This window comes from Panicum hallii, chromosome 7 (genome assembly GCF_002211085.1).
Source record: "Panicum hallii strain FIL2 chromosome 7, PHallii_v3.1, whole genome shotgun sequence".
In the NCBI taxonomy this organism is placed as follows: Eukaryota; Viridiplantae; Streptophyta; class Magnoliopsida; order Poales; family Poaceae; genus Panicum; species Panicum hallii.
In genome coordinates this window covers 37,174,962-37,196,846 of record NC_038048.1, presented here as the reverse complement: position 1 = coordinate 37,196,846, position 21,885 = coordinate 37,174,962, and the positions used below count along the sequence as shown (strand labels likewise).

General features: G+C 44.4%; 3 protein-coding genes across 4 annotated transcripts; 1 reads left to right on the top strand and 2 right to left on the bottom strand.

Moving 5' to 3' along the window:
- Window positions 1-197: 197 nt before the first annotated feature.
- Window positions 198-2,657, bottom strand: LOC112899924. Its single transcript, XM_025968584.1, has 2 exons — window positions 1,123-2,657; window positions 198-904 (listed from the first exon to the last, which is right to left on the bottom strand). Exon 1 carries the CDS (start codon window positions 1,794-1,796, stop codon window positions 1,125-1,127), a length of 672 nt encoding a protein of 223 aa, XP_025824369.1. The 5' UTR covers window positions 1,797-2,657; the 3' UTR covers window positions 198-904; window positions 1,123-1,124.
- Window positions 2,658-2,796: 139 nt separating this feature from the next.
- LOC112899923 (protein bicaudal C homolog 1) lies at window positions 2,797-8,401 on the bottom strand. 2 transcript variants are annotated; one of them, XM_025968582.1, is made up of 7 exons: window positions 8,141-8,401; window positions 6,998-7,137; window positions 6,286-6,329; window positions 5,591-6,189; window positions 4,904-4,984; window positions 4,363-4,429; window positions 2,797-3,170 (listed from the first exon to the last, which is right to left on the bottom strand). In XM_025968582.1, exons 1-7 carry the CDS (start codon window positions 8,201-8,203, stop codon window positions 3,043-3,045), a joined length of 1,122 nt encoding a protein of 373 aa, XP_025824367.1. In that variant the 5' UTR covers window positions 8,204-8,401; the 3' UTR covers window positions 2,797-3,042. The 2 variants fall into 2 exon arrangements, with proteins under 2 accessions (XP_025824367.1, XP_025824368.1); XM_025968583.1 differs by having other exon boundaries at window positions 2,829-3,170; window positions 4,367-4,429.
- A 1,721-nt stretch (window positions 8,402-10,122) lies between these two features.
- LOC112899893 (CRM-domain containing factor CFM2, chloroplastic) lies at window positions 10,123-15,907 on the top strand. The gene is made up of 12 exons (XM_025968545.1): window positions 10,123-10,830; window positions 11,294-12,083; window positions 12,172-12,302; window positions 12,641-12,940; window positions 13,016-13,169; window positions 13,863-14,155; window positions 14,240-14,371; window positions 14,466-14,588; window positions 14,672-14,776; window positions 14,844-15,042; window positions 15,122-15,252; window positions 15,333-15,907. Exons 1-12 carry the CDS (start codon window positions 10,219-10,221, stop codon window positions 15,537-15,539), a joined length of 3,177 nt encoding a protein of 1,058 aa, XP_025824330.1. The 5' UTR covers window positions 10,123-10,218; the 3' UTR covers window positions 15,540-15,907.
- Window positions 15,908-21,885: the final 5,978 nt, after the last annotated feature.

Here is a 21,885-nt window from a genome sequence, read left to right as displayed (position 1 = left end):
GCAGAAGCAGAACATCTTCGTGTGGTTTTGCAATGCTCTTCTTCGTTGAAACTAGATTTGCTAATTACTGGGCCGTGTTCGTCGAAACAGCTAAAACTGCAAATCAAGAAGCTGCGGACTGCCTTGCATCTTCGCGTACATAGACTGACCTGATCAAACTGGAATTGCGATGCGGACAATTTTAAACAGATCAAGCGGGACGCAAAAGGTGAGAATACATGAGAAATTTCATGAGCCTTTCAAGATTTGACACCCTGACCCATACGCCAGTGACTCAGATTGACCCCACATATCATTGTGATATGAGTGTCAAATCTTGAAAGGCTCCCGAATTGGATCCCAAATATCAAATATCTCGGAATACATGGTTCAACTGATTTGAATGGGGAAAAGATGAAGCGCTGGCACCAATTTCAATCGAACATGTTGCCTCATCATCTGGATCTAAGAATACATGACTCGGTGTTTCATTGTGCTGATTGACAAAAGGCGAGACGACCGGAGCAGAGCTAGCTTTCTCCATCACTAGGAGCTTCGATCAGCCTGTTTATGTCGCAGATCGAGGATCGAGGACAGGCCAATCCGCCAGTGTGATGATGAGAGTCAGTCCGCAGGCAGTCCCTCCGCTCGCCTCCCATGATCTCTCGCGGTCGTCTCTTTCTCCTATGTCCACGATGGCGTCGGTCTCGCCGCGGCGCCGCCAGAGCGGCTCCCCACCCGTTGAAGGCGGTGGCGGTGGCTCGAGCCGGACGATGGTTGGGCAGTGCCAAAGGAGCTACGCTTGCGATGCTGATGTCGATGCTGCGATTGATGGGTGGTGGTGGCGTGGCGATGGGGTCTCCGGCGACCGGCGGCAGCACCTCTTCGTCGCCGCCGTGGCGCTGAATGTATTCGCGAGAGGCCCCTGAATGCGATCCGAATTAGGGGTTATAGTGCAAAATATCAGATCCATCCATTTTACAAAAGACCCTTATTTTGGATCGCGATTATTAATCGCGATCCAAATCAGGAGGCATATTGAAAAAATAGGATTGACATTCTACGCATAAACCCCTAGTTCGGATCGCAACTATTAATCAGGGGTATATTGCAAACTCCCGAATCGGTATTTTACACATATACCCCTATTTAGGATAGCGGTCGAGGAAGTCCTCCACGGTGGGCGGGGACGCGACCGCCGCCGCGTCACTGGAGGCCCTGGCAAGCAGCAGGTGCGCCAGCCTCGCAGGCTCCCTGACCCGGCACCCGCCGCCTTCCCCACGGTGGTAATAATGGCGGATCCAGGCGTCCAGCCTCCGGTTCTCCCCGTCGCACTTGGGGCCGGCCACGCCGACGACCTTGGCCAGGAACCCGTCGGCGCCGCTGCAGTCGCACCCGCCCGTGCCGCCTTCAGCGTCGCACCCGCCGTCGCCGTCGCCGTCCGGTGGCGGTGGCGACAGGCCTAGCAGCGCCATGAGCCGCGCAATGTCCTCCTCGACACCGCCGCCGCCATTGTCGTCGTCGTCGTCCTGCTGGACGCGCGCGTCCTGTTCGGTGAGGGCGGTGAGGAAGTCCAGCGCCGGGCCGCTGCTGTCGCGGCTTGCGGCCACGCTGGGCGGTGCTGGGTCGAGGAGGAGCAGCGGGGACGCGGTCGTCATGGTGTCCGAGAACGGCGCCGGCTCGGGTTGGCATGCCGCCGGCGGCGGTGGCGCCGGGTCCCGCTTCTGCTCCTGATGCTGCTCGGAGGCCAGCCGGTCCTCCACCCGCTGAAGTGAGGCGAAGAAGCCATCGTGGCGGGAGAATGGCTGCCGCCGCATCGTGCCGTCGCCGGGGCCTGGAGCCGGGAGCCGTGCGTGCGGTTGGGTTCCCCGACCGCCAGCGGATCTGGGGTAGGTCTCGGGGACGAAAAGAAATTGGATTGGAATGAATCGTTCGTTCGAACCGCCGCTGGAGTGAACAAACTATGTAGTACCCAGCCAGCAACCTTATCCTTCCACCCCTTCCCCTTTAGCCTCTCGGTCATCTCTCTCTCCCTCTCACTCCACAAACGAGCTCTCGTGGGAGCTGTGGGGGTTGTGCAGCACCTCCGCGCGCGACCATCCTTCAGGCGAGGTCGCCGGTGGCGTACCCCCGCCCTGCACGAGGTCGGCGGCGGCGCCACAGTCCTCCGTATTCGATGAACTCCTCCACAGCTAGCCACGCAAGCGGCAAGCTCTTCGATGGTGGCTGTGAGCTCCTTCGCAGGTCAACCGGATTGTACTGAGGATTTTCGATGTTGCAGTAGCTTGTCTGGCATGTTGCGGCTATTGAGATTCGATGTTTCGTGGTGACGAGCTCAACCCAGGGTGAGCTTTTGATGTTGCAATCGTTAACAGAAAAAATGTTGCGGTGGATGAGTTCTGATGTCGGGGGTGTGATTCGAGATGTTTCATCGTTGATTTCTGATGTTGTGGGGCGTGATTCGAGATGTTTCATCATTTGATTTTTGATGTCTCATAGTTGATTTTCAGATGTTGCTGTAGTACGTTGTGGTGGGTTTTTTCTTCGTTTCCTAATTTTGTTAGATAACACAAGCGTCCCCTGTGAACAAATCACGAGCGCGATTTGGTGGGAACAGACAAGCGGGTCGGTAGGGCCCGGTCAGCCTGCATTTACTGATTTAGGCGTTCAAGTTGACATAAATAGATACTAGTTTCAAAATATAAAAAATCATGCACGTTTATCTGCATAAAGCGAGTCCCAGTAGACACATTGCCCATCAATAATAATAATCGAGCAAGGAACACAGCATAACGTTAGATTTGAACCTGCAGCGGATTATGGATCATTCGATCCTCAATGCTATCATGTATGAAAGATGGCACTGTGATCATGGCCGTTCTAATATACCCCCCACCAAATTCCAGACTGGTAATTATCCGCCTGTTTCAAGCCTGCTACTCTAACAGCTGACAGATAAGACTTTACACGTGTCAACAAAAGCACGAACTTAATCTATCAGCAACAAAAGGGTGAAACTAAGACGACCACTAAAGATATACAAGATCTGCAGTGAGGCATTCTTTAGTTACACCAATAATTTGCAGTTGCCAAACAAATGTTTCCAGTTTCCAAGTCCCAGATCATGCTGCTCATCTTTGCCGTTGCTTCGACTGAGGACCTACTGCAAGGAGAATCTTCTTCCTCGGGCCCTGAGAAAAAAACATCCATCAAAACTGTATCCAACTAGACAAACTAGTACAAACAATTTGTTCGGAAAAAAGCACTAATAACAACAATTCAACAAGACTTTTCAATAAATTGCTGACGATCTATTTATTTAGGGTTAGGTTAAAACCAATCAACTGGGGGATTCAGAGTTGCAACCAAAACACAAAAGAAAACAATGCAGATTAGCATAGAAACACATAACAAAACATGAAAACAGTGGTTTGCATTAAACAATGTTGCAACTGAAGATTATTGGTCCTTGCGGAACAATGTTTAGGGCTCTAAGACAAGACGACAAGTCAAATGGAGAATTTTAGTGATTGGAAGAAAACTTCTGCTTTGCTACATTTCATTTCTGACATGCATTAGGTAGATGTTCAATGTAAACAGGGAGGCCTTTTAAATTCTGGAAGATACTATGCAGGTTCAATTAATAAAAGCATGGGTAACAATTTTCAGCAAAAAACATTCGTAGAATACAGTGTAGCCACTCTTCCCAGCAGTAGTTGGAATCAGGATGCTAGTTAATCTTTGTCGCCAAGTTGCCGCCAAGGCAACAAGGCGCACCCAAGAGGCCAAGACACCACAAGACACTGTATCACCTTAAGAACACTGGTTGGAAATGGTGAGTCTATAAACTGAGGTTGCATCTTTTTCCCCTACGAGAACTGAGACATCAGCCTAGGTTGTGCCACAACTCATTTTTACTGGGAAGGGACAACACAAAGCCCTCTTGTTTGGGAAGGGACAAGGTGCTTGTCTTCTGCCTACTTTTTAGCCATTATATCTACATTATGGCCATGTACGCCAAGTGTATATGCTTGGAATGACAAAAGTATGTAATATAGCATAATATATTTAACATGAGCTCCATTTCTACAAAAAAAAGGTAATCAGTTTCCTTTGCTAACAGAAAAGGTAATCACTTTTTGATAGAAACTTCATGTTTAAGTGAACTTCAGCTAAATCTTTTATTAATAGTCTCTAATTCAATTTAACCGCTATAGCAACAGTACTGAGTAGGAAAAAATTGTAAACTCTGAAGTTTTCATACATTGCACATATGCACACATTTTGGCAAGTCCACATCCTAACAAGTGTTTGCTTTTCCAAAGAGATGCTGATGTGGTGCAGGTTAGCATGGTAAATACCAAAAGGCAGCACAGCTCTAACCTACCATTGGTACCCCCATGTCCTTGAGGTCGCTCTCTCCCATTTGCCTCAATGCAGCCATATCCACCTGCAAACAAGTAAATAGTATGCCCAAAAAAAATGTTGCAGTATCATCACAATAATCACTCCATAAGTTATTAAACATATTGCTTTGCAAACGCATGAATATAATCCCATAAAAGTCTATACATCCTAATAATCTCATAAATTTGAGCCTATGCATCACAATAGTCACATAGAATGAATGGAGTATAAACTTAAAAAACAAACGGTAACAAGTCATGAACTATCCCATTGGAAAACAGGTAAAAAGCAGGAAGCCATGACAATGAATAAATAACAATGCAAGAATAATGATGAGGACCTAAGAACAAAACTGCCAAATGCTATGAACTAACAAGCTTTTTGAAAATGCAAGAGCTCTTCTAGAGAGCACAAGTTCATGATGGACAAAATTGAAACGGAATGCATGAAATTACCCACAAAAAGATATTTAAATAGATTGAACAAGTAATTTAGTAATCGAAGCCTCGAAGGTTACCTCCTCGGCCTGAAAGAGAACAAGATACTTCTCCAGTCCCAGAGAACTCAGCAATTCAGTAACCGTTTGCGGAACTTCTTTCTGCAAAATTCCATAGAGCAATGTCATAACAAGCACAAGCATTAGTAAAGGATTGCATAGACTAATAAAATTCATGTGACTCCATAAAATTCGTTAGTACAATTTTGATAAGGAACTTAGACTCCTAAGTAACCATGGGCAAACTGAACAGAAGTTAAAAGATCACATCCGTTTCAAATGTGTTTTTTCTTTGATAATATAGCAAGTTTCAATAAGCTGTATCAGGAGCATCAATGAATGATCATTTTTCAATGATGTTAGCTTCAGAAGGTTATTGGTGTTCTAAATTCTAAAGAAGGTTGTTGATACTAGCAACAAATAACCACACAAATGAGCAAATATACCACCACTCGACCAGCGCCAGGACCAAGCCAAAGTGCAACAAGGAGCTTATTGGCAAAGATAGATATGTCATAATTTCAATTTCTTGTTTAAATGTTAGTTTCATAATGCCTACAGCATTACAGAACAGATAGCAGATGTGGTTTCGGAAACAATTTGAAAATGGTGGGCGCAAATAAATCAATGAAGTTGGATCTAAAATTTCCTTTCTTTCATCAGAAGTATTGATAAATTCAGGTCCATGACAGGAAGTGAGATACAAACCACAACTGGGGCTGTAGGCATAGCTGCACCAGACGGAGTGATTCCATTAGCTCTCTGTACTGCATCAACAGAAATGGTGGATTTGCCAGAATATGGTTGAGCTCTTGATGTGTCATGAGCATCTCTTGTAATAAAACTCTGAGGTCTTGAGGAACCAACAGATCTAAGGGATGGCATAGACCTAATCTGATCATAAGCTCTTGGTGGAGACGCATCACCCCGAAAACTTGTAAGCCTTTCAGGTGAACTGTGCCTCAAACCATCAGTTGCCCATGAGGAGTAAGGTTTTCTTGAAGAGTCCATCTCATCCACACTTCTTGCAGAAGGAATTCGACTTACAACAGCAGAGGGCCTTGATACTAGGACACCCTCCCTTGAAGAATATCTAGACCTTAACTCTGGGGGCTTGTCTCTCATATCATACCTAGCCCTCGATTCTGGTGCATGGCCTCTTGCATCGTATCTCGACAAATTCTTCTGATTTCGGGAAAGCTTTTCCCGGAGATCCACTCCATTCTGTTCTGCGCCACCATTGCACCTCTGTAACAAGCCTTTCCTCATAAGTTTCAGTCTCAGATCATCCTTGCCAACCTGGCGATCTTCAAATATATTGCAGGCCAATGCAACAACGTAAGTAGTGTTGGACATCTTCAAATCCTAGTGAACGAATACTAGAAGTTAAGGTTTATTATCACCTGAACCATCATCTCCATGTGAGCTATCACTTTCTGTCTGTTGCCTGCAAAGTGAAAGAGCAACCACAATGCTAAGCAATCAATTACGAGTTACAGAAGAACATAGAGTGACCTAAAGTTTGCAGTGATGGAATGTAACAAAAACGACTATAAACGGGACTACATGTACTATGCTCTTTCAAAAGAAATTACAAATATATGCTGTGTGTGTGTGTTTGGCGCGCGGGGGGGGGGGGGGGGGGGGGGGGGGGGGAGGGGTTCGAGGGATGGGGGGATATATAATATGCAGTGTTGGTTAGCGTAATGCATACCCATATCTATAGGTATGCTAATTTGGTAAAATATGGACAAGAGCTAAATTTGGACTTGGGATGATAATAAAGTCAATGCCACACCCGAGAGAACGGTATTCAGTAAATTAATAACATCTGCTTCAGATGATCATCAATAAAGTGGAAAACATATTTGATAGTAATAGCGGTAATCCAAATACATAGGTTACATGATGCACTGGAGTTTACAGTAATACATAAGAAGCATTTAGGCAAGTTTGAGTGACTGAGAGTTTCACATCGTGAAGCTAACACCATAACACACAATCGGGGGCAAAGTACCATGAAGAAACAAACTCTGTCATGTGATGCGCAAAAACTAAGAAATTTGCAGCATTTAAAAACGATAAAAATAGCAGATCCAAGAATCCTTTGAATACCTTTTGTTTCTATGCTGGCTTCCATAAAAATCAGAATCAGTCACATTACTTCCTAACCTCTCCCTCAGAGATCGTTTTTTCCCCGATAATGGCACTTCATCATCATTAATAACATCAGATATATCCCTCCTTTTGACAACCTGTGGTGAAGAAAATAAAGGTCAAGAAGCTAATATCAAAATTTATCAAGAATTGGGAATTCTTAAGATGCAAAATGCAAGTAGGTGATACAGGAGAATTGGCAACGGTCCAGCTAGCATTTCAACTCATGGAAAATCTTAAAAGCTGGTCTTGAATACTTTAACAAGTCCAATATAGCTTAGAAACAATTTATTATACTAGACAACTATAAAATAAAACATAAACATGCATAATAGAAGAGGTAGCGTGAGTGGCTTTACTGAAAAGGATTGAATGATACTAACAGCATAAAAGATCCGGGGCACTTTAGATCTCAATACCTCATCACTAACAGCACAAAAAATTCTGAACACAGAATGTGCATGCAACAGATTGGTAATCTTCAATGTAACCAACAGGTACAAATAAACAGTACTGGAAGGGGCATGCCCTAAACAAAGCTTGCAAGAGAACATCCATTACACAAGCTTCTGTAGTTTTCCCCAAGTCAAAATATTTTGCTCTCATTCAAGTGCTACACATAATACCAGTCCCCTCTTATTTCTCTCCAAGCATGCTGAAGAGACAAGCAAATAATACAACTGCAGTAGATCCAGAGATTCCTCTGCTAAACTCCACAGCATTAGAACAACCATGCAGGTATAGCTTGTGTCAGCTCACACACCCTAATAGTCAAACCTGAAGCTATTAAGTTGTCGGTCACCCACAAATCAAGCCACCTTCACAAGATGACACCAGCATCCCTTGAGCATGGCAAGCTTTTGTACCCTCGGCAGATAACAACCGATTCCAACAACATACATGGAAAATTCGACACGCCAAATCGCGTATCATCCCTCAAACTAATGCCCGACATCCCCGACGCTAGATTCGATGTTTAGCCAATAGCTACTCAGACCTCCACCAGATCATTCTGCCCCCTCTCCTCCTCTGCTCCGTTTCTAATCAACACCGTGAACGACGGCGAATCCCTAGCGGAGAATGACGACAGAGACGGCTCACCTGACCGCTGCGGCCGAGGGTGATGGTGACCTGGTGCCTCGAGGACGCCGACGACGAGGCCATCTCCGCCGCAGCCCACGCGCAGCGGACTCCCGCCCGAAGCCTAGGATGGCGAGGGGCGCGGCCGCTTCCGGGAAGGGGCCAAGTGGCGGTTAGGGTTTCGGGGAATGGGAGAGATTGGGGCGTGGGAGGAGATGGAGTTTACCGGCGCTTGGGACGGGAGGGGGAGAGGCTCCCTTTGCCTTTGGTGGCGCTGCGCACATAGGCGCAGGTGCGTGCGGGCCTTTTGCGCTTTTCGACCGCATTTTTTAATTTTTTATTTTTACTCGATTTGTTTTGCCATTTTTTTACAGTTTTGCGTTACTGGGGGATGTGGGAAGCGATTTGCTCGTGGGCAGGTTGTGCGTGAATCTAACGGTCTTTTTGTTTCGTGAGAACGAGATGAGATGATTAGTGGTGAACCCTGCAACTTTGATGAGTTTGGACGTCTCTGCTCTGCAATTCTACATACAGTGATAACCAATAATTAGATATTGAAATTTAGTGGATGGTGAGATCCACCGGTAAAGATAATTGAGATTGAGGGTAGTCTTTTACTATGGAGATCGTTGGTATCAAATTCAAGATAAGCTAAAAGTTTTTCATGTCAAAACGTCAATAGGTTATTGGTGGTTAGAGCATCTCCGGCGGTCCTCCAATAAATATCTTCCAATAATATATTATTGGAACATCTCAATAGCAATTTTATTAGTTATTGAGGGAAATAATTTTACAATTCACCAATAATCTCATTCCAATATAATTAGAAAGAGCCAAAATTCTCCATTTTTGAGGGGAGTTGGGGTAAAATACTGGAACAACCCAAGAATTATTGGGGAAAGGGAGAGATATTGGGAAACTGCTGGAGCATAACTTTCCCCTGATATTGACAGTTTATTAAGGAAAGAAAGACCACTAGAGATACTCTTATAACTTTCTTTTGTTTGTAAATGTAATAAGGCACTTGGAAAAAGCTAATTAATCTATTCTTGAATTAGTTAGTTTGTTCTATTCACCAAATGTTTAGAAATCCTTAGTGTCGTATCTTTGAAAATGTATGTAGTACTTTACAAAGTATAACAAGACAGTGTGGTAAAATTAGAACTAAACAAATCTGAATGAGTTTAAGGGAAAAAATATATGTAGCGGAATTAGAATACGCTCAAATTTTTCAAAAATAATTACAAAGTAGTCTTTATCTATGGTTTAAGTATTGTAACACATTTCTAGGTTTTTCCATAAGAGTCAAATTATGGTTTTAGTGCTCCATTCCGAGGTTTTAGCAAAATCTCAAAGAGCATAATTAATATTAGAAAACATTGAAAAACATAAATTATCTAGAGACTTATTTCATATATCTCTTTTGTCACAGGAGCTCAGGTTAACGCCATTACCGATGCATCGTTTAGCTAGGCTAACAAGATGTTAAGGCAATATTATATCTATTTAAATTATAACTTATTTTAATTTATCCTAAATCAATTTTTTTTTAACTTTAATCAAATTTATAGAAAAAATCAACATCCACCGTATCCAATTAGTTGTATCAGGTCATCATAAAATATGTCTTGACATTTTTTAGTATCTCGAGGCACCGGACAACTTTAATCTTGAGTAGATATTATTATATTTTTCTAGCAATTTGATCAAAGCTAGATTAGTTTAACCTAGGATAAATTAGAGTAAAATATCTTTGTAACTGGCATCTAGAACCCCACGGCATGACCTCAAACACGCCAACTCTTTTCTATGCGCCCTAGAACTTTTCTTTGAAGCTGTACGCAGGCGAACTCTTTCTTTTTTCTTTTTGAATCGGGTATGGAGTGGCACACGATAACATGAACTCTTGATCATGCAACACGAGGATTTATACGCGTCATTCGACAACACGTATCTCGAGGCACCGGTCATCCCCTTGCTCCGTCTCCTCCCTCCTCTCGACGCCTTATCCTCCCTCGAGCCCGCCACGGGCCACGGGCAGTTAAACCCGTCTTCTCCCTCCATTCCCAAGTCCCAACCCACCATTCCCACGCAAACAAATGCTCCTCACATTCTCCCCGCACCCTTCCCCTCTTCTCCTCTCCCTCCCCGCCACTTCCGCCTCCAAACCCCGCGCCCGCCTCAGTCCTGTCCACGCCTCCGCCTCCGCGTCCCCCTCGCCGGAGCTCCTCGGCAAGTCGGCGCTCCGCCGCATCTCCGACAAGCTCCGCAGCCTCGGCTACCTCGAGACCGGCTCCGAGATCCCCGCTCCGGCCCCGGACACGAGCGGGGACGCCCCCTCCGCCGGCGAGATCTTCGTGCCCACCCCGGCACAGCTCCCGCGCCACCGCGTCGGCTCCACCCTAGACCCGAGCTGGGCCACTGCCGATGGCGAGGCCGGCTCCGCTGCGCGGCGGCAGCGGAGGGGGCGCGGGAGGGATGCTGCTTCGGCGCCGCCGTCCGCGGCGGAGCTGGCGCTGCCGCGGAACGAGCTGCGGCGGCTGCAGGGGATCGGGATCAAGGTGAGGAAGAGGCTCAAAGTCGGGAAGGCGGGCATCACGGAGGGGATAGTGAACGGGATACACGAGCGCTGGCGGAACACGGAGGTCGTTAAGATCAGGTTCGAGGACGTCTGGGCTATGAACATGAGGCGCACGCACGAGATGCTCGAGGTGAGTGCTCCCTGTAATGTTTGTTCTTCTGGCTGTGCATGTCCAACTACAAAATTGGCATCCGGAATCATGTCATTATCTTCCTGGGGTAACACGCTTAGTAAAATAGGGTGTTGCTTGATATTATGGTGCTTGGTTATGTTAAACGCCACTGTAAGTTTCTTTTCCCGAGTTGATAGGATAATTGAGTTTTCAGTATATGATCACAAAATCTTGGTGTGAAGCTGTCAGTAAGAAGAAATGAGCAGAATATCTGGTTAAAATACTGTTGATGACTTTCAAGTTATATGATAAGGATGTACTAGTGTATTAGCATTCAGAAAACTATAGCATCGTTGAAGTAGATTTCATTTCAAGTTCAATTGGACAAATGAAACATAGGAGAGAAATAGTGCATAGTTAGAACCAACTATCTTGGCTTGCATTTGACAGTTCAACATGCTCTGTTTCCTTTTGGTGATAGAGGAAAACTGGAGGCTTAGTCATTTGGAGATCTGGGAGTATAATCATATTATATAGAGGAACCGACTATAAGTATCCTTACTTCCATCACAGAGAAAGGATGGATGGTCTTCTTGACAAAGAATCATCAGAGCAGAGCAGCTCTGAGGATGAGGATGAACATCTTGGTATAGGATCAGTGGCGCTGAGTAGCAGTGGGGAGGAGGATGAGAATACTTTTCAACATGATAGCAGTTATGAAAGTAGTGAGAATCCTGTTATAGCATGTGCAGAACAGAGGAGTGCAGGAGAGGGAAAGAACCATACCATAGGAGATTTGAGCCAGAGCTTAAGCAGAGAGAAATATACAACTCGTCCAATATTATCTACCAAACGGCTTGTTTTTGGTACACATGAGGGAAATTTGGACACTAGAACTGGAGCTCCAAATCAACAGCACGCAAGATTGCACGTAAATACTCATGCTGATCATGGTGGTAACGTTGGTCCTGGAGATCGGTCATCCTTAGTGGCTGGTGTTGGTTCTCAAAATAAGTTTCGATTACAGTTGCCTGGGGAGGTCAAACTTGCAGAGGAAGCTGATAAATTACTGGATGGGTTGGGGCCAAGGTTTTCTGGTTGGTGGGGGTATGATCCCCTTCCAGTGGATGCTGATTTATTACCAGCTATTGTGCCAGGATACCGTAGGCCTTTTCGCCTTCTTCCTTCTGGTGTGCCACCTAAGCTAACAGACAGGGAAATGACTATCCTTAGGAGACTAGCTCATCCCTTGCCCTTCCACTATGCACTTGGTAATGTTTGGTACTTTGCTTTTTCCTCTTGTCTTTGACAATATTGATAAGGATTGCTGGTATTAGTTTTCTTGTGTCCACTTTCCAGGAAGAAGCAGTAACCTTCAAGGATTGGCTGCATCCATGATCAAGCTATGGGAAAGATGCGAGGTAGCAAAGATTGCAATCAAGAGAGATGCAAACAACACTGATAGTGAACTCATCACTGAAGAATTAAAGGTAGGTAGGTACTAATCGAGTCATTGCCCAATGCCCAGTCATACAGTACATTTTTTGTGTGCTCCTGCAATGTTCTGGCAAAACTGGCATAGAGTTTGACTTGGGTCACATATCATCAGATATGGGGATGTAGAGTGTTGCATATGCTTCTTACTTTGCTTTTTGTGCATTTGTTCATCACCTCCATATATGATCAGAAATCAGAAAGATATATGCTAGTCTCTGGTGTTATCCTAATTTACGTGAAACTTCCAGCTTTCATTATTTTTTCAGTGTACTTACATTATCCATTCCCAAAATTTGAATGGTAAATTCCACCTTTTGTATAAATGTTCCAGGGATTGACAGGTGGAACCCTATTATCAAGGGATAAGGAGTCGATTGTATTCTACAGAGGGAAAGATTTCCTCCCCCCAGCTATCTCTCTGGCAATAGAAAAGCGCAGAAAGTTGGGCGGTTCTACAATCTACAAGCCCAAGCCTGACACTGAAGAAAGCACGCCTGCTCAAGATGCTTCTGTACTGAAGGTATCAAGTGATGTCCCTGTACACATTCATGAGGAGGAAATGTCTGTTCCAGAGAGTAGGTCAGAATCTCTTAATACTGTGGCCCAGAGTGTGGAGACCAGATTATCTCAGGTATGCTTTCAGCTATCATATTTGTTTTCCTTTTATGTCTGCTGTCTGAGTAAACATATATACAAATATTTTCAGGCCATAGCAGAGAAAGAGAGGGCTGAAAGACTTCTTGAAGAACTAGAAAATGCATCTCAGCCTTCAAAAGCTGAAACTAGAGAGGATATCTCGGAAGAGGAGAGGTACATGTTGAGGAAAGTTGGATTGAAGATGAAACAATTTCTGCTGCTAGGTGGGTATTTTCCTCAAACATTGCACTGTACTGCACACTTCTGTTCTGATCACAGTCATTGTTTTAGAAAATGGAAACTTGTTCCAGTCTCTACATACCAAACAAAAAGATTACCCATTTCTTTGCTTTAACTAGATTATCTGGTTGAAAGGCTGATATTAAATCTTTATATCTAGAACTGTAATGAGTTTGTGGATACTAAACAATATTCCAATCTGTTCTGATCATTTCTCAGTTCTGATATTGACAGGGTGGGTCCTATGTGGTTTTCTGTTGCTTGAAGCGCAAAAATTTGGAACTATTCTTTCGTCTCTTGTGAATCACCTGGGAAACTTCTAGTTTCGTACAATCCTATACATCACAATGTGTCTGTTACCACTTTACCAGCAATAGCAATTAACTCCCCCCGTCCAAACAGAGCCAGAGGGAGGTGGGACACAACCTATTGTAAGGATAATAGCATTATCCCTGTCAGGGCACCTAACAAGATGCACAACTGGTTTAGGAACATATCTTACTTCCTTGTTCCAGATAGTTAATATAAAGTCTGCACATGTAATACAGAGATTATCTTTAGGGAAAGTTTATATTGTGTATCTAGGGCAATGGAAAAATCTTGTAGTTTCTCCACAGAATTGTCTTCCCACTTGCATTTTTTGGGTCTTTCAATCACCTTGTTTAATTGGTTTGCAGGGAGGAGAGGAGTTTTTGATGGAACTATTGAAAATATGCATCTTCATTGGAAGTATCGAGAACTTGTCAAGATTATCTGTAAAGAACACAGCCTTAAAGATGTTGAATATGCTGCTCGAACTCTAGTGGCAGAGAGTGGTGGTATTTTGGTGGCAGTGGAAAAAGTGAGCAAAGGACATGCTATTATAGTATATAGAGGAAAGAATTACCAGAGGCCATCAACTCTCAGGCCAAAAACTTTGTTGAGTAAAAAGGATGCTTTGAAGCGTTCTATGGAAAACCAGCGTTGTAAGGTGCGTCTTATATCTGTTGTATTGTTATGAGTCTCTTGTGCTAATATCCTTGATATTCTGAATCATTTCTCTCGTTCATTTCAGTCCCTGAAGGTTCATGTGCTTAATCTGTCAAAGAATATTGACTACTTGAGGGACCAGATGAATTCCAGCTACTATAAAACGACCATTCATGGTCCTAGTGTCAATTCCGGAACATTACAACAGAAAAACGAAGTATAACATATTCGAACTTGAATGCAGTTCAATTGCCATTCAGTATATTCTATAAATGCCTGATTATTTGTTTATTTCCATATAAATGGTCAAGGAAGTGCCTGAAGATGCTCCCAAGAGTTCAGAGCCAGAGGTTGAAGAGTGCGCTTCAGTTGTGATGGATAGAACCTTAAATTTAACAAAGTCTGGAGTTCCTTTGGATGACGATGATATGCAGGTCAATAGTTCTCCCATATGAAATCTGTACGTTGTAGTTTGGTCCTTTACAATAGCTAATGTGGCTACTGCACACTATTACAGAGCAAAGTCTGTCTCACCAAACTTGAAGATGACTCTTCATTGACTGCAAGTCCATGCCTGACCAGGAGATCTAGTGCAGTTTCATTCAATGATCTGAACAGACATGTGAGTTTGTCTGCTTTCCCACCATATGTCTTTGCTCCATGCTGATATCGATGAACTGATGTTGCAGCAAAACGAGCACAGCTCTACTGTTACGTTTGATCCAGATAGTCATAGTGAAGGCGATTCAAAAGATGTGGATGCACCAAAATTTGATGTGAAATCTGATCCTCTCTTGCCTCTGAGAGCAACACCACTCTCAAATAAAGAAAGGCTTGTGCTGAGGAAGCAAGCGCTTAAAATGAAGAAACGGCCAGTACTTTCCATAGGTATCTTTCTTGGTCTTATCCGAGTTTTTACCTGCATTAACTTTAAGATGCTTCGCTAAGCATCTGATTTATGTCTTAGGGAGGAATAATGTCATCACGGGAGTTGCGAAAACAATAAAAACACACTTCAAGAAGCATCCTCTTGCTATTGTGAACATAAAGAACAGAGCGGATGGGACTCCAATCCAGCAGCTGATAACAGAACTGGAGGTTTGTAACTTGTAATAGAGAATAATTAGATCCTGTGTACCCGAATTCATCTGATCTTCTTTGGCGTACAATGTAAACAGGAGGCGACAGGATCGGTTCTAGTGTCGCAAGAAACAAACAAAGTGATTTTGTACAGAGGTTGGGGAGCAGAAGTGGCCCAGAAAAGCTCAAAGGAAAATGGTACAGATGAAGAAAAGGAGGTGATATCGCCTCAGCTCCTGGAGGCGATCCGGTTAGAGTGTGGATTGCTCCCTGGCGAGAGTCAGGATAGCTGGACGCCAGAGTAACCTCGCCACAGATCATGTTTTGAAAAAGGATCGTGCAATCATTGCTCGTGGATAAATGGATCATACTCGTATAGAGGACATAAATGCAATGAGAACTGAAGCTGCATAAGAGCAAAGGTGTGGAACCCTGCTCACTGACGTAGTTGTGCTCATGCTGTCGAAGTGTCGATGCATTTGTTTGTTGCCGTCGCAGTTGTTGGCGACTGCGCATCTTTCCCCTTTTTTCTCGTTTTTTTTGGGGCCCTTGATGCAATCATCCATTCCAGGATTTTGTGCGTTGTGCAGATAAGAACGCAGACATGGGCATGTCTAGCTGTACTATCGTATCTTCTGCCAAGTACTGTAGATCTTACTCCAATCTTGCTGTATACCTAGGCGCCTCAGAAACTCGTCAGCGGCTAACATCCGGCAAAATGTAGGGGCTGTTTGGAGTCCCACCTAACCCGCCACGGCCTGCCTAATTTGTGGCGCTCAAAACGGCCGCCACACCTGCGGCGGAAAAAGTGTGGCGCGCCGTGGCGGGTTAGGCGGCACTCCAAACAGCCCTGTAGTGCCGTCTGCTGGGCTTGCAGGTTGCAGACCGCGGGCGGTCAAGAGCAGTGGTGCTACATGACCTGTCGATTTGTTTCGGCACTGCCGACACCATGGCTAAGCTGTTACTACCAGCTCTCCTCCTGGCTACAGAATTGTGTCCAACCTCTCCGTCGTCTGCCGTTGTAGACCCAAGTGACAAAATTTGCCACACCATGCGCTGAAAATCCTGCGCCTCGTCATGTGGTGTTACGAGACTAACGAGAGGTTTGTTCTCGCAAGCTGCCGCTGTCTGGGGTCGAGCTCGCACTTCGTTGCAGGCTTGCACAGCTACCCTGAACTGGGCTCTTGCTCTCAGTATTTTAGTACTACTACTACCTCTCGTACGCAAGAAAGAATCGGAGTCGTGAATATTCAAGTACGTACGTGCTAGATGCGGCTGTTCTGGTGCGGTGCGTGCAGTATAAAACCGTATCTTGCTGCCCTGAAAAGAAGAAGAAAGGCCATGGGCACGGCTTTAGGCTCCTTTTCTCCCCCAACCTGACGCTTTGCCCCTGCAAGAGGACAAAGGGACGCCTTTTGTCTCTCGGCCTGGTGCGAAAGCAAGTTGCTGTACATGGATCGAGATCGCTTTTGCCTGCCTGGGACATGCAGACGGCCGGGCGGCAGACCGGGGAGACGCACGAAAAGAAGGTAAAACTTCTAAAAAGACTGCACCCTAGGTTCAGTTGGGTTGAAGGGAATCAATCTCAATCCACTAGTCGCAACCCCAGCTGCATGATGTGGCCGATCGGCGAGAGCGAGGCCGGGCTCCCAGCAGACCCTAGGCGGGGTACCATGGTGCTCGGCACATCATGCGTTCATGATCAAACAAAATGCGTGATGGTCTTTCTCTACCGTGTCCGGAAACAAGATGCTCTGCGTGACATGCATCCAGGAGGAACTACACGGGTCAATCTACCGAAACACTTCTTCCTTCATGCTAGATGACGACCATTTTTTCATAGTTTCTGTGGCCGAGATTCCTAGATGGTGCAAACGAGTTCAGTTTTTTCATGAGCTCCTACCAGCAGCCGCATCGGATGCCCGTGTGCCCCACCAGTTATTCCTCGCGATCTCCTCTCCCCCTTGCCAGCTTATCATGCCGCTCGACACATGGGGCATTGTAACAGCCAGCACGAGACAATCCGTCATCAGCCGGGCACATGAAAATGAATGCTCTCGGCCGGGGACATCCCCGGAATCACAGGTGACCGGGCCATGAGCTCCTGCGCATCGCCTGCCTTCGCTTCAGGGGACACTGCTGGGCTGCTGGCTCCATGCATGGATTTGCAGCGCCGCAGCAGGGACCGATCGAATCAGTGCGCTGAGCGTCTCCACTTGCTCCGGATCGGAGAAGAGAAGGGACTCGGACCAATCATACGCCATTTGTTTCTTTTGGTAAAATGATCTCTGTGGTGGCAAGTTTTATGAGTTTATTCCGGTAAAAAGCCAGTACTTGCATTTTTTTGGGTGAAATTCCTGCGCTGGAAAAAAAAAGCTGTAGTGCAATAACCTTGTTGATGAACATCCTACAGTTCAGCTTGGCGCAGCTTATTTCTCAGCTTTTTTCACAGATTAACCAAAAGCTACACCAAAGGCTGTGTTTAGTTCGGCAGGCGTAAACGCAAAAAAATTTTTTGCAAAGGAATTTTACCAATTTGAAGTACTAAATAAAGTCTATTTATAAAACTTTTTGCATGGATGGGTTGTAAATCGCGAGACGAATCTAATGATGCTAATTAATCCATAATTAAGCAATAATTAGCGGATGGTTACTGTAGTATCACTGTTGCAAATCGTGGATTATGTAGGCTTATTAGATTCGTCTTGCGATTTACAGCCCATCCATACAAAAAGTTTTGTAAATAGACTTCATTTAGTACTTCAAATTAGCAAAATTTCTTTAAAAATTTTGCGTTTACGGATTTTTTGCGTTTACGGGTGGAAACTAAACAGAGCCCAAATGGTAGAATTGGTTACCAACAAACAGAAACCAAGAACGAAGTGGGAGCAGAGTCTGCTTTTCACCGGCTTTCGGAAAAGCAAATTCTGCACAGCGCCGATGCATTCACTCCCGCGGCTGTGTAGCCTAGGGTAGCTGGTGTTGATCATAGCAGTTCAAGGTTCCAAATCTTTTGAAGGGACAGTAGTACTCATAGCTCGAAGATCTTGGGGAGATCGGTGCCCGGACCATGACATTCCAGTCAGTGCACAGTGCATACCTTCCCCATGATTCCCCCATCACCAAAAAAAGGCGGTAGCATCCATGCACAACATACAGCGCTGGCAGTACCTTCCCTTCCCGGCCTGTAATCTCTGGAAGAGGCGCATTCATCACAGCTAGCTAGCCGGCCATGTCACATGTGACGTGTGTTCGGCGTGCTTACAAGAGAGGTGCATTTCACCGTAGAAACCAACGATGCATGCAGCTGTATCTTGCTTGGAAAGAGGTTTTCTTTTCTTCTTTCTTTGAAGCACTGCCACTGAGGTCATAGTTTCTGCAAGCTTATGAAGAATAACACGTTGTTGGCGCCAAAAATCGCTCGGCCGATAACGATCCTCGCGCGCAACACTCTGATCTGGGAGATTTGCTTAGCTCTTCTTGAGATTCGGATGTGCCAGTCAGTTTGATCCTGCAACTAATAAGATAGATAATCAGATGGCCAGAGAGTCGATCGGCCAATGGGCCGATATCAGCCGATGTTGATAGGATCTTAAACAATCGGTTACATGTCCTGACAGATAAATAATGATACGAACCAATCGGCCGATATTGATAGAACATTAAATCCAGGCTCGACGATTATAACATATCTTCTCTGTGAATTCGATGTAAAGATAACTTATCGACTAGTTCCTCGATAAAAACCATCGGCTAGCAGTCCGATGAGATTGAAGCGATTACTAAACATCTATATTATAGCAATTAATCTACTATCACCATCAATCAGATTGGACCTAACTGAGACAGCGTTAGCAGCAGGACGATAAACTAAAGGCTACAAGTCAATGGATCTAGCTGCAACAAGATACACGTGCAGTAAACGCTCAAATAAGATCAAGATAAGAATCTATCGGCTGATGAGAACTAATCTGATGCTTTCAATAAAGAAATCAATATTCTGCTAGCAGCTAAGCAATAGATTTAAAAGATATAAGCCCATAGATCTAAACAAGGCTAAGATAACCATGATTCTATTAGATCTAGCAAAAGATTGAACGATGCAACCTTACAAAACTTGATAGGAATCAATAACTGGTAGGCAATTATACCAACTGAACGAGAGCAATCCAAAAGATCGAAACGATGCAGCCTTGAACAGCACCAATGTAGCCGATACAATTGCCAGGGCCAGGGGAACTTAGGACTTACCCCTTCGCCGAAGATCAAAGCGATGCCGCCCCGCGTCATGTGCCAACTTCCGCTGGTGACGAAAATCTCGGAAAAGAGGGTGGCGATGTACTGAAAGTTGTGTTGTATTGATCGAGAGATAACTTTCACAATAGCCGAGGCTTATATTTATACCCTGTGCTGATACAAAACTTGCCTAACAAGAAATATCTAAAAGGAATCATAAGGAATCATTAAGAAAAGGAATCATAAGGAATCATTAAGATGCACGGACTCTAATTTTTCTTTTTTCATACAGTCCTTGCTAATAAAACTTTCTTATCGGCTTCTTTCCATATTACTCCATCGGCCATAAAAATACCAAATTTTGGTGGCAACATATGTATAAGTTTTAATTTCCAATGTAATAGAATCTAATGGTTTTCTACTCCAAAAAATGGTTTTCTGTAAAGAGGATCATGCATGTCGTTGGGGAAGACTCATGCTGATGTGGAGTGATAATGGACTGAAGAAACATGTCTATATATACACTGTATGCAACGTTGACTGATTAACATATGACTTACAGAAATTAGTCTAGTAGATGCATGCATATCGCACCACCGAATTCATGCATGGTAGAGAAGCCGGAGGCCAGGGAACACATCTTTGCATTGAGAACCAACCACCAACCAAACACAGAAACCCCACCTACCCCCTTCTTTCTTTGCTCCCCTTGCACCACCAGTGTAGTTTATTCTCAAACAAAAAGCAACCTGTTAACTTTGCCGTTTCTTTTTTCCTTTTTGACTTTTGTACTTTTTTAAAAAAATAGTCATGCCATTATTTTTTAGCTTGATCTCGTCGCTTCAAGCTCTTGTGGTCAGTAATTCATTTACCTCGGCAAATTGAAACATATTGAGGATCTTAGGGCTACACCAATCCAATATATTTTAGTACTTGATAAAAGACGAAACCAGATTTTTAGTGTAAAACACATTCCTATTTTGTAGATAATGCAAGTACTATAACATTTTAAAATAAGTTCAGACTACACATCTCTCACGTTGACTTTAATCAAGATAACAAATTTATGTCATATATCTACAAGACTACAAGGATTAAGACATCAGGCATTCAGGCCTCATTTAATGTTCCCCTGGAAGATGATATGGATTTTTCACACACTCAATAAAGACTATATGTACGATCTGTACTGTTCATAAATTATATTTGCACTATCAAAAATACAAGTAAAAATATGATTTTTCACTACCCAAATTTTGAATTACGTCATATGCCCTTTGTTTCATTAGCATGGAGAACTAGAGTTGTAGAAATTATTACCTTTATAATTTGTAGCATGCATATATGGCTAATAATATATCCCATTTTTTAGCTTTTACAGATGGTAATAAAATAAACATCATCTGTAAGAGTTACCAATACTTGATAGGTTTATCACTGCTGTTCTGCATTTTTTTTACTGGCTCCAAGGGAAGGCCAAAGGCTGGCCATAGAAATGCCCTAGCTAGCCTTGGAGATTGGCCAAACTCCATCACAATCCACTGCCGTCACCATCACATTATAGGAGGAAGGGGGAAGAGACCCCTAGAAAGAAGATCAGCGAGGCCAATCGAGGAGCCCAATAAACCAAGGGAGATGTGTGTGCGGCTACTAGCGGAGCTGAGATGTGTGCCTCCATCATGCCACACCATGTGATGCGAGGAGCCTCTGCAGCCTCTCCTCCCCCTGCTACTTCCAAGATGCAATCATGCTGCCCCCGAGCCCCTCGGGCCCTCGGCCGCCATGATTGCCACACCGCACCTCAAGAGTCGCCTCCACCTACTTCCAAGCGGAAGAGGCCGGAGAAGCTATAGCCGATGAGAAAAGCGGGAGCGGAGAGAGAAGGGGCGGCGTGTGCGAGGGGGCCGGCGGCGGAGGGGGGAGAGATGGGGAGGCGTGACAGAAAGCGAGAGGGAGATGCACGGAGCATGATGATGGCGTGGTTGATCTGCTCTGGTACTACTACTCTCATGTGAGTCAAGAAGCCATCATCAGATCGGTGCAGTTCTCCTCTCCTTCAGTCGTCTTCTTCCAGCAGACTAGCTCCTCTTCAGCTTCTTTTGTACACTGCTGCGCCATGGCTTTGGGGAATCAAGCGTCTTGGTCCGAAATACTCCGTCTTTTTTCCAGCTAGGATCTACGTACTTGTGCAAGAGTATGTCATGCTATGCTACATATGTTACCTCTACATGTTCCCGTTCAGTCTTCTATATAAGATTTGTGCAAACAAGATTCGTTTATTATGTTGATTGATTTCTTTTCAGTCTTTGTTTTGGATTTGTTCTGTTCATGTAATATTTCATTATTACTTATGTGGATTTATCTTTCTTTGATCTATTATTTCTAGTTAAAGAACTTCAGTGATTAGTTTGACGC